The sequence below is a fragment of the Marmota marmota genome, unplaced genomic scaffold (genome assembly GCF_001458135.2).
Source record: "Marmota marmota marmota unplaced genomic scaffold, marMar, whole genome shotgun sequence".
Lineage (NCBI taxonomy): Eukaryota > Metazoa > Chordata > Mammalia > Rodentia > Sciuridae > Marmota > Marmota marmota.
The window spans coordinates 11,165,502-11,175,720 of record NW_026000205.1 but is presented as its reverse complement, the minus strand read 5'-3'; the positions used below and the strand labels follow the sequence as shown (position 1 = coordinate 11,175,720).

The 10,219-nt window shown below is 52.2% G+C and overlaps 3 protein-coding genes across 13 annotated transcripts in view; 2 read left to right on the top strand and 1 right to left on the bottom strand.

Annotated features, from left to right (window-relative positions):
• The first annotated feature begins 1,185 nt into the window (after window positions 1–1,185).
• Window positions 1,186–5,721, top strand: Lin37 (lin-37 DREAM MuvB core complex component). 3 transcript variants are annotated; one of them, XM_048791195.1, is made up of 9 exons: window positions 1,186–1,391; window positions 3,065–3,223; window positions 3,419–3,469; window positions 3,753–3,782; window positions 3,862–3,947; window positions 4,036–4,202; window positions 5,294–5,376; window positions 5,456–5,529; window positions 5,603–5,721. In XM_048791195.1, exons 2-9 carry the CDS (start codon window positions 3,066–3,068, stop codon window positions 5,650–5,652), a joined length of 699 nt encoding a protein of 232 aa, XP_048647152.1. In that variant the 5' UTR covers window positions 1,186–1,391; window position 3,065; the 3' UTR covers window positions 5,653–5,721. The 3 variants fall into 3 exon arrangements, with proteins under 3 accessions (XP_048647152.1, XP_015352702.1, XP_015352701.1); XM_015497216.2 differs by having other exon boundaries at window positions 1,188–1,391; window positions 3,148–3,223; window positions 5,236–5,376; XM_015497215.2 differs by having other exon boundaries at window positions 1,188–1,391; window positions 5,236–5,376.
• A 46-nt stretch (window positions 5,722–5,767) lies between these two features.
• Window positions 5,768–8,194, bottom strand: Hspb6 (heat shock protein family B (small) member 6). Its single transcript, XM_015497230.2, has 3 exons — window positions 7,863–8,194; window positions 6,845–6,967; window positions 5,768–6,746 (listed from the first exon to the last, which is right to left on the bottom strand). The coding sequence occupies exons 1-3, from the start codon at window positions 8,058–8,060 to the stop codon at window positions 6,579–6,581; spliced, it is 489 nt and encodes a 162-aa protein (XP_015352716.1). The 5' UTR covers window positions 8,061–8,194; the 3' UTR covers window positions 5,768–6,578.
• Window positions 8,195–8,329: 135 nt separating this feature from the next.
• Window positions 8,330–10,219, top strand: part of Proser3 (proline and serine rich 3) — a 12,615-nt gene continuing 10,725 nt past the window's right edge. For 8 of the 9 annotated variants that reach the window (XR_007343105.1, XM_048791045.1, XM_048791047.1 and 5 more), the window contains exon 1: window positions 8,330–9,263. Coding sequence is in view for 7 of the 9 variants with exons in the window: in XM_048791045.1 (XP_048647002.1) it covers window positions 9,253–9,263 (11 nt within the window). In the remaining 2 variants the exon portion in view is untranslated. Of the gene's footprint in view, window positions 9,437–10,219 lie in introns of all 9 variants that reach the window. The other variant, XM_048791048.1, reaches the window with a different exon arrangement.

Sequence of the window (10,219 nt, the reverse complement as noted above, 5' to 3'; positions counted from 1 at the left end):
TATTGACTTCCTGAGATCTTTGCACGTTGAAGCATAAAATGATCATTAACATTCAAAAACATTTAGTGAGTGCTTACTTTGTACCAGGTTTAGTGCTTCACACATTATATGCATTCCCCCCCCCCCCACTGAAAACTAATAACCCTCTGGAATAGTAACTTTCCTATTCATGAACCCTATTTTACAGATGAGGAGCCAAGAAACAAATAACATGTCCATTTTCTAAAGGGTGCTATCCTGTAATGGTGGTTGTGAATTCAAAACATGACTTTCTGGGCAGAGGATGTGGCCCAGTGGTAGAGCATAAGCCTAGAGTGCATGAGGACCTGGGTTTGATTCTTGGCATCACAAAACTAAACAAAAATATGAATTTCCTACTCTGGGCCCCAATATTCTCATTAGAATACAAATCAGGATGCTACCTCCTAGGAGTTTATCTAGGCCAAGACATGTGCTAAGTGGAAATTTTTCATTCTCTGAAGGAAGTGTTGTCTGCAGCAACAGAAGTGTTCAAGAACTTTCTTAGAGAAGCCTTCCTTGAGCTTCCTATTTAAAACTTAATTCCTTTCTTGCTCCCTGTTACCATTTCAAGCTATATTCTTTCTCCTATCATCATACATTTGGAATATGTTACCTGTTTATTGCCTATCTTCCATCCTCCAAAAGATAAGCTCCATTAGGGCAAGGATTTTTGTTCACTGCAATTTCCCCAGTGCCTAATTATTTGCTAAATGAATGAGATTGTACCTGAAATTAACATGTAGCTGGGCATCTAACTAGTGCTCCGTAAGAGGAGGCCACTCTAATTTAAGACTAGTCTTCCTTTTAGGAACCAGAGGGACTCCTACGGTTAGTTAAACCCTGTAAATAGGTAAATAGGTGTTCCCCAAACCTAACACTACAACTCCCCAAAAGCCTTGCGATGCCGGAGCTTTTGTTTCCCACCGCGCCCCGCGAGGCAAGGGCGGCGTTACAGATTGAGTCTCGGGAGCTAGGACTACACCTCCCAGGAAGCACCCCGGGTTGTCGTTGGTTTATTTCCGGAAGCGGCAGCCCAAAAGGTGGGACCTAAGGCTGGGAGCCGTGGGGGGGCAGCTGTCAATTGGCCAGCGAACGAAATTGACGACTTGGCTGACTAATGGGAACAAGAGACTGTGGAAGGGGCCCACCCACAGAAGGGGAAGAAGGGAGGCGGCGGCCACTGCTGCAGTCGCGGCTGGACACTGCTCAAGCTGGAGGGCCTTCCGTACACGGAGCTTACCTTTGACCTCTCCCCGCTCGCCTCTTGCCTTGATTTGTGACACTAGGCACTTTGGGGTTTTTTGTTACCCAGCTAGCCAGACTCCGAAGCCAAACCATGTTCCCGGTGAAGGTGAAAGTGGAGAAATCAGGTGAGAACCCGGAGATCGGGGGCCTGAAAGGGAGCACTGTGCTATTCAGGGTATTGGAGGTCTGCTAGGCAGGAGTATCGCGAAAAGGCGGGCTAGGTGGCTTCTGCTTGCAGCCCATCTGACAATCGCAATATCAGGCATCGATCATTCCATCCCCGTCTGTGCTGACAGTAGCTTTGAGATTGAATGGTGGTGGTTCAGACAGCGTGGTTTGGTAAGAGAAGGAGATTTTCATGCGGTAACTGAGAAGGGCCCTTTTCTTGCCCCCACCTCAGTTTCTCCGATCCCAGCAGTGATCATGTGTCAGGCGTTGTGCTGTGAATTTGAAAAATAAGGACTCTTAACCCTCAAGTCACTATATTCCAATAATCCTAGGAATAAGGAAGTGCATTGGATAGGGAAACAAGCTCAGACAGAAGAAGTCATTTTGGGTTGGGGCAGAGCTGATGGGTATCCAAGACTGGCCTGGTAAAACCAGTGGGGAGGCAAAGAATTCAAACAAAAATATAATAGTCGAATGACATCCGATGAATATTATTAAATATAGAAGACAGAAGCTGAGTTTGGTGGTGTAGTTCTTATCCTGTGGAGGATAAGAGAACACTTGAGCCTTGGAGTTCAGGGCCTGCCTGGGCAATATAGCAAGACTTTGCCTTTTAAATCTTAAAGAGAGAAGTTAAGGAGATCAGGAGTGGGAGTGAGGCAAGGTACAGCAGAATGCTATGAAAATGATATTAGAGGGAACTGCCAAACAAAGGAAGTAGTTTTGAAGAAGGCCCGAAAAAGGCCCAGAAATAGAAGCCTTACCTGGTGAGTTGGGGGGACAGCAGGGAGGCCAAGGAGGCTGAAGCAGAGTGAGGTGGAGAGGAGGTTGAAGCAAAGAGGTGATCAGAGTTGACAGATCTTGTGGGCCCAGGTGAGGACTTAGGCTTTTGCTTTGAGAGAAATAAGGATCCAAGGGAGAGTTTTGAACTCAAGTGGCTTAATAAAGGACCTTCCCAATGCCAAAAAATATTCAGACCCCTTAGGGGTCTGAACACAAATGATGGTAGGGGCTAGAGATAGACCTGTGAACTCCAGATTGAATGAAGACTTCACCCTCTGGGGGGTGCTGTGGAGTCCTGGAGGATTCTAAGCTGGGGAAAATCAGGGTCTTGTTTTTGATTTTGATTTTGGAAGTTCCCCTGGCTACCTTGAGATACTGAGGTTAGGATCCCAAGGAAAAGAGAAGACAGGACCAGGATGGGCAGGATAGAACGGGTGAAAGAGGGAAGACACTCAGGAGGCCAAGTGGTCAAGCCATGGGGTTAGAGGGCTGAGATGGGGGAGGGACAGGCGTCCATGGTGAGACTAATGAAGGGACTGGGAGACAGTGGGGTCACCCTTCATGGTGGGATCCAGGAAGAGGGGTAAGTTGAGAGAGACACCGAGGCCAGTGTAGGGCCCGGTGCACAAAAAGAGCACAGGGGATGTCCAAGGGGAGGTGTCTAAGTTGTAGGATCTACAAGTTGGGGTTCAGGAGAGAAGCCAAGACTGGGACAGAGATGTGAACATGATGCAAGGCTCTTTGCTACAGTCTCAGCTGCCCCAACCCCCATCTTCAAACTGTCTCTCCTCTAAGGGATGTTGGGAATCCCTGTATCTCTCAGTCTCTGCCGGCTGTACCCTTTTAGCATGCCTGGACCAGGCAATAGGATTGGCCCTGGTGGAGATATACATAGAGAGCTGACTCCTGCTTGGTACCCTTTGCCCCCAGAGTTGGAGATGGCCAAAGCCCGGAACCAACTGGATGCTGTTCTGCAGTGTCTGCTGGAGAAGAGTCACTTGGACAGGTTGGAACCTGGTCCAGGGTGGGATCATGGGGCTGGAGCTCTGGCAAATTGAAACTCCTGATCCTGGGTGGATCTGGGTGGGGACCCCAGAGGCTAATTTTGGGAGAAAGGTGTCTCATGGGGAAGCCACTTGATGCAGTCACACACACACCAGGCCCTAGGAACCCTGAGCCAATAGTTCTCTTCTGCTACTAGGGAGCGTCTGGACGAGGAAGCCGGGAAAACCCCCTCAGACAACCACAACAAGTAAGCTGTTTTATAGGATCTGGATCCGAGAATGTGGTGGGTAACTCCTTTCCTCATCTATTCCCTGGCCACTCTGCCTGCGCTTTCTCTGATACACTCCTAACCACAGTACATACACAAAAACTGTGATAGAAGCAGTTTAGGTCCCCTCATGGTTGGCATCTAGAACCCCAGTGTATGAGGGGGACATAAGACTCAAGGGGTCCCAGGGTGCCCTTTCAGGGGGTTTGGAGCAGGCATTTGTTTGAAGGTCAGCCTGCTAATGCCCTGTCTTTCCCCACAGAGATTGCTCCATCGCAGCCACTGGCAAAAGGTAAGGTGGCAGGGGCCCCAGCCAGTGGATGTGGTTTCCAGCCCTCACCCCTGTCTTGACACTTCCTTTCCTCACACAGGCCATCTGCCCGCTTCCCCCACCAGCGGAGGAAGAAGAGGAGGGAGATGGATGATGGGCTAGCTGAGGGAGGGCCTCAGCGATCCAGTGAGTAGGCAACCCCTAGAGGGTGGGTGGGCAGGGAGCCAGGGGCTACATAAGGATGCTCACTTACCTCCCACCCCCACCACCCCAGACACATATGTGATCAAGCTGTTTGACCGGAGTGTGGACTTGGCCCAGTTCAGTGAGAATACACCGTTGTACCCAATCTGCCGAGCCTGGATGCGCAACAGCCCCTCAGTGCGCGAGCGTGAACACTCACCCAGCTCACCACTGCCCCCACTGCCCGAAGATGAGGAGGTGGGATGGGTGGTGGGCCCCAGCCCAGCAGCCAGGGAGGGCAGTGGGTAGACAGGCTCAAGGGACCCTCCCCTTAAACTAGTGGTTGCCAAGTATAGGTCCCTAAGTCTCCCAAATGAATGTTGGACCAGGTGAGGCACACAGATGTACATCCTCAGGCTAGGGGTATGGACAGAGGTCTCCTGAGGCAGACAGACATGGCATTGTGGCCTTAGGGGAGAGGCAACAGGGCTCCCTCGGGCCGAGACATGACCTCCATTATTGGGTTCCCAAGGGCTAAAGGGCTGAACATGGATCCTTAGTACAGATAGGTGAGGCTACTAGGTATAGCATGGACCCTCTGGGCTATGGAGGGATAGATGGGGATCCATTAATCATCTGGCCTGAGAGGGTAGACAGGGGTCCCCAGGACATACATATGACCCTTTGAACTATTAAGATGCAAGCAGAGCAGGGCATGGTGGCACATGCCTGTAATCCCAACGACTCAGGAGGCTGAGGCAGGAGGATTGCGAGTTCAAAGCCAGCGTCAGCAACTTAGAGAGGCCCTAAGTAACTCAGTGAGACCCTGTCTCTAAATAAAATACCAAAAAAAAAAAAAAAAAAAAAGGCTAGGGGTGTGGCTCAGTGGTTGAGCACCCCTGGATTCACTCCCCAGTACGAAAAAAAAAAAAAAAAGATCAGAGCAGAAATGATGACTACCTGACCACCAGTAATAGTGGAAGAGGGTTCCTAGGTGACACAGATGTGACCTCCCACCCCAGGATGACAGGTATAGATGGGGTTTCCTGGGCTGGTCAAGGGTAGACAAGGGTTCTTAAGCTGACAGGAGAAGACAGGTATCCCTGGAGCAGACAGAGCTGACTTCCAGGCTGTTTAAGGTATCTGTCCTTCAGATATGAGTCCTCCAAGTATAGATTTCCCAGTGAGCCCCTTAAGTCTGTTGTCTGGGAAAGGCAAGAAGGATAAAACAGGTACTCCCAGCCCTTTGCTCTGATTCTCTTGGGCCTGGTATGGGGTATTGTATCTCTAGGGTTCAGAGGTTGCCAACAGCAAAAGTCATGATGTGTACAAGCTGCCTCCACCTACAGCCCCTGGGCCACCTGGAGATGCCTGCAGATCACGCATTCCATCCCCACTGCAGCCTGAGACCCAGGGCACGACCGATGATGAGGTGGGTATAGGAGGCTGGCCTGAGGCTGTGGGTCTTGTTGTGGGGCTCCAGGATGTACACCTGATCTCTATCCACACAGCCCTCTGAGCCCGAACCTTCACCCTCCACACTCATCTATCGTAACATGCAGCGCTGGAAACGCATCCGCCAGAGGTGAGGTTCCCCCAGCTGGCTTCCCCCCATGACCTCTTTTTCCATTTACTGAATCCTCACTCTACCTCACCAGGTGGAAGGAGGCATCCCATCGGAATCAGCTTCGTTATTCAGAAAGCATGAAGATCCTACGGGAGATGTACGATCGACAGTGACATTCCCCGCTCCTCCAATAAATATCCCCCAACCGTACACTAAACTGTGTTCCAGCCCTTTCTTCCCAGCCCAAACAAAGCAGTTAACAGTGCTGTAGCACATTTATTGGGGAGTGAGCCTAGGAAAGAATGGGGGCATGGGGTGACGGGTCATTTGGTGAGGGAATGAAAGAGTGGCCACTTGGTTGGGTCCTGGAGGATGAGGTGTGGAGGGTGGATTGGAGGTCAAGACAAAGGGACTGGAGAGTTCTAGTTAACTGAGGAGGGGGCCCGACACATCTTTTGTCTAGGGAGGTTGGGGGGCAACCTATACAGTTTTGAGTTTGCAGGTCCTAGTTGGCCTGGGATAGGTGTCCCAAAGGTTGGGAATCAGAAAAGAGCTCAAGAGTCTGGGTGGCTGGATGAGGTATCAAGTCAAAAAATGGGGTGTGGACAGTGGAGTGTCTGCTTTTAGGAAAAGATCCAGAGTATTGGGGCATAGCCCTAGACTGGAGTGGGAGGTTTGCAGTCTGGGCCGTTTAGGGAGGGGTTATGCCTGACCAAGCAGGGCTACAAACATCATAATCCGGTGTCAGAGTGTGTGTATGTGGATAAAATTTTTTTCAGCAGTTAGAGGGAAGTACAGGAGGGAATCTTGAGGGGATATAAGACAAGAAAGTGGAGTCATTGCTAATGGAATCTAGGCTGGGATCTAAAAGCTGGACGGGGGTGTCATTGGAAGGGTCTAGGCTATTAAGGTTGGGTCTAGGGTGAAGGTCAGGACGGAATCTTGATTTGGATGGAGGGACTGTCTTGGCGCTGGGACTTCTGGCTGGGCGGAGTCAGATCGGCTTTAAGAAAAGGAGCCTAAAGCGGCACCCCTCGCAACCACGGGGTTCAAGCGTGCCTGGACCTCTATTTGGCGGCAGGCGGTGGCGGCAGAGGGGCCTGGGACGACGCAGGTGCAGCCTGGATGGAGAGGACGCCCTCAGGGGACAGAGCCGAGGTCACGGCAGCAGGATCCACGCCCGGTGGCAAGCGGTAGCGACGGTGGAACTCGCGAGCGATGAATCCGTGCTCGTCCTAGAGGGCAGAGAGGCTTCAGCTGGCCCGCCCCTTCCCGCAGGCGCCCCACCCCTCGCGCCTGCGCACGTCTTCCGCTCCAACACGCCCGCGCTCACCGGGCGCTCTTCATGGCGCGCATGCACCTCCACGTGTTCGCCTACCACCTTGACAGCAATTTCCTCCGGCGAGAAGTGCTTCACATCCAGCAGCACCGAGAAATGACCGGGGTCTGTCGGCACCTGCGAACAGCGGGCGCGGGGCCGGGCGGGACTGTCATCAGAAGGGGCCGGGATCCCCAGACCCGGCGAGGCCCCACCCCTGTCGGCTCCATAACTACTGCTGACTCTGGGGAGTCCAGTTCCCTAATGAGAGTCAGTGAGGACCTCGTAACCCACTATAACGGGTATCCTCCCATCCCCTCTAATCACTGGATTCCCCTCACACAGAGAGTGATAAGGTTCCCTTCCCCTGCAAGGTCAGGTCCAAAGCCATCCTAGGGCGAGAAAGCCTGTCTCTTCCCCCAGTGTAAAACTCCATAGTCACTCTGCCCCCGCCCCAGCAGTCCTAACTCCCCACCCCCGCCAGAAATTGTCAAGATGCCTCTAACCACAAGTTTCCAGAGTCCTTCTAAACCCTCCAACTCGGGTCACCTAACCTCCTGCGCTCTCAGCAGTTTCTGGTACCCTTCCCCTGCTTCAGGGTGGCCAAGATGCCCTTCATCAAATCACAGGATCCTTTCTCTCCTTTACCTCTCCAGGAGACATCCGGGGAAGCACACACAACCTCCAAATTAACAACAACAAGACTAACAACAACACTGCAACCATTCAAGAATCACCACCTGACCTTTCCCCCAGATTCCCTGGGTCACCGGCATCCTTCAGAGCCAAGACTCCCCTCCCAGCGACCCAGCCCTTCCACTCCCCTTAGAACTACGAGTCAATCCCCCCACCCCGCCCCTTCTGAGTAATGGGGACCTCGAACTCTCTTCAGCAATCCAAACTGAGGGAACTCCAGAAACCCTGGGTGGTCGCACTCTCCACTACGCTCAAAGTCATCCCAGCACCCCCTTGGGGTGACCCAGACCTCTGGCTTTGAAAGTAGTCGAGTTGCCCCCTCCCCCGTGCCTGGCACCTGGGCGGTGGGCAGCGCCACGCTGGGGGCGCGCAGGTAGTAAGGGGCGAATGCAGCAGGACAGAGCGCAGCCAGCTCCGCCTCCAGCAGCCCCTCGCCGAAACGCTGGTCAAAGAGGCGTCTGGGAGTGGAAATTCCCGGCAAGGGGGCCGAAGCGCGACGTAGCCAAGACGGCTGCACAGGCACCGGGATTTCCATCCTGTTCTTCCACCGCCGCCCTGGATCCCGCAGTGCCCCTGCATGCACAGGCGCTGATTTATAGTGCGTCTTGTGCCGGCCCCTCCGCGGGCCTCTCGGGGACACTGGGACCGTGGCCAGATTCGGCCATTAAGAGCCTTATTTAGAAAACCCAATAATGACTTGGCTATTTATTAAGCGCCTGCTGGATGCTTGGAAAGGACGCCAGGAAAATGTCATTAAGATTCTTCAATATCTTGAAAGGGAAACTAAGGCTAAGAGGGCGGAGCCTTGAAGAGTATGGAGAACACAAAGTAGCAGTTGGGACCGAGAGACGAAAAGTCCACCGAAGAGTTCTCAGTTCTCTTAACCCACCACCATCCAGCTGGCAGCTCTGAGGATGACGCAGATGGAGGTCTTAGGAGCAGATTGCTGGAGAATGCAGTAGCCGGGCCAGGCTGTCAGAAGGACACAAAACAGACCCTACCCCCATCTTCAGCCCTGCCTTGGGCCCAGCCCCCCCAGCAGGCTGGGCCTAATTCGGTGCCTCTGACTCAGCTTCGGGTACACAGAGGCCCGGGGGCGTGAGCACTAACTCTCCAGTCTGGCCCCCCAGGGGCCTCGCGCTGGGGCCCGAAATAGCTCATTTTGATCCCGCTACCTGGGCCAGGAGCCCGGGCCTGGCAAGAGGTGCAACAGCTGCTCTGCAGCAAGAGGGAAATTGTTGGATGACCATCAGGGAGGTCTGACTGGCCTGATGGAGGTTAGAAAGGAGAAGGAGTACCCGATTACCCTTTCAACGGGTAGAACACATTGGACTCGGGCGGGAAAGAACTTTCGGCTTCCACAAGAAGGGGCGGCGTGACAGCAGGACTGCAGGAAAATAAGAATCCTTTAGAACGCCTCCAACTCCAAGCCCTTCCCATTGGTCCACAGTCTTGCCAATTATTGATGTACGCTCCAGGTTCTCCAATCAAACGCGCTCTCTCAAGCATGCCAGCGTTATAGACAGTCAGTGAAACACCCCCCATTAGCCCCTTTCCAACTTTTATTTTCCTGTCTCTCATTGGTCTCCTTGGAGGCCGCTCTCTTCCGGAGCGGGCACTCCCAAAGAGGGGCGGGGCTGATGGAGCATTGCTAAGCGACAAGATGCGCACTGGGTTTGTCGGGTGAAGAAGCGGAGCTGGCACAAGCGCCCCAGAGTAGCTGCAGGATGGACCGTGGGTGAGGCCGATTACTCTTCCCGAGATCACAAGAGGTTTGGGAAGGGCCGAGGGTGAGGGTAGCACCAGTTTATGCTGGAGTCCGGAGTGTCGGGTTCAACTGCATTAAAACTACAACTTCCAAGATGCTCCTCAGCCTTTGGCTGCCCCCCGCCTTGGACTTCACAGTCTCCGGTATCCCTAAATGCCTTATGTTCTTTTCTCTGAGTACCTGTAAAGGATTCTTTCCCTTAAGGTCTTCTAAGAAGACATGGAAATTGAGTTTTTAAATTTTGAAATTGCCCTAGACACCCAAGGGTGTTGTGTTTGAACTTTCTTGGTTAGGCGGAGCCTAGTGAATCATGGGAATTGTAGTCCATTTCCTAGTGTCCCCCAAGGGTTTATGGGAAATGTACGGGGTACGGTCTAGTCCCGGGTTTTTTTTTTGTTGTTGTTCGTCTTTTGTTTGTGTTTTCTTTACCAGGTATGGGGTGGTTGGGGGGGGAGAACTCAGGTGTTTTGACCACCTGAGTTACAGTACCCAGTCTTTTTTTTTTTTTGGAGACAGGGTTTTGCTAAGTTGCAGAGGCTGGACTGGAACTTGCGGTCCTCCTGCCTGTAAGCACCACCAGTCCCAGCCTAATCACGGTTCTTAACCTGAGCCCCTCTTAAAAATCACCTAGGAAATGTTTGGGAGATAGAAATTATAATTATCCTGATACGATCATTATACATTGTCTACTTGTGTTGAATTATCACACTATACTTCATAATGTGTACAATTAGTGTGTGTCAAAAAAAATTAAAACAGGCCGCAGACCACATTTTGCCTTTGGGCTACAGTTTTTAAAAAATTCACCTGGGACAATGGGAAAAAGATAGGGATGCCTAGACCCACTTCCTGATATTCTGATTCTGTCCGTCTGGAGTAGGAACGGCTTGTTTGTAATTGTAAACACGCCCCCACCCCACCCTCCC

Coding starts and splice junctions, on each gene's coding strand:
- Lin37 (XM_015497215.2), top strand. CDS start 3,066: ATGCCTGGACCAGGCAATAGGATTGGCCCTGGTGGAGATATACATAGA. Junction 3,783..3,861: donor ATCGCAGCCACTGGCAAAAG/GTAAGGTGGCAG, acceptor TTCCTCACACAG/GCCATCTGCCCGCTTCCCCC. Junction 5,377..5,455: donor AGGGCACGACCGATGATGAG/GTGGGTATAGGA, acceptor CTATCCACACAG/CCCTCTGAGCCCGAACCTTC.
- Hspb6 (XM_015497230.2), bottom strand. CDS start 8,060: ATGGAAATCCCGGTGCCTGTGCAGCCGTCTTGGCTACGTCGCGCTTCG. Junction 6,968..7,862: donor TGGCGCTGCCCACCGCCCAG/GTGCCAGGCACG, acceptor CGCTGTTCGCAG/GTGCCGACAGACCCCGGTCA. Junction 6,747..6,844: donor CGCGCCATGAAGAGCGCCCG/GTGAGCGCGGGC, acceptor TCTGCCCTCTAG/GACGAGCACGGATTCATCGC.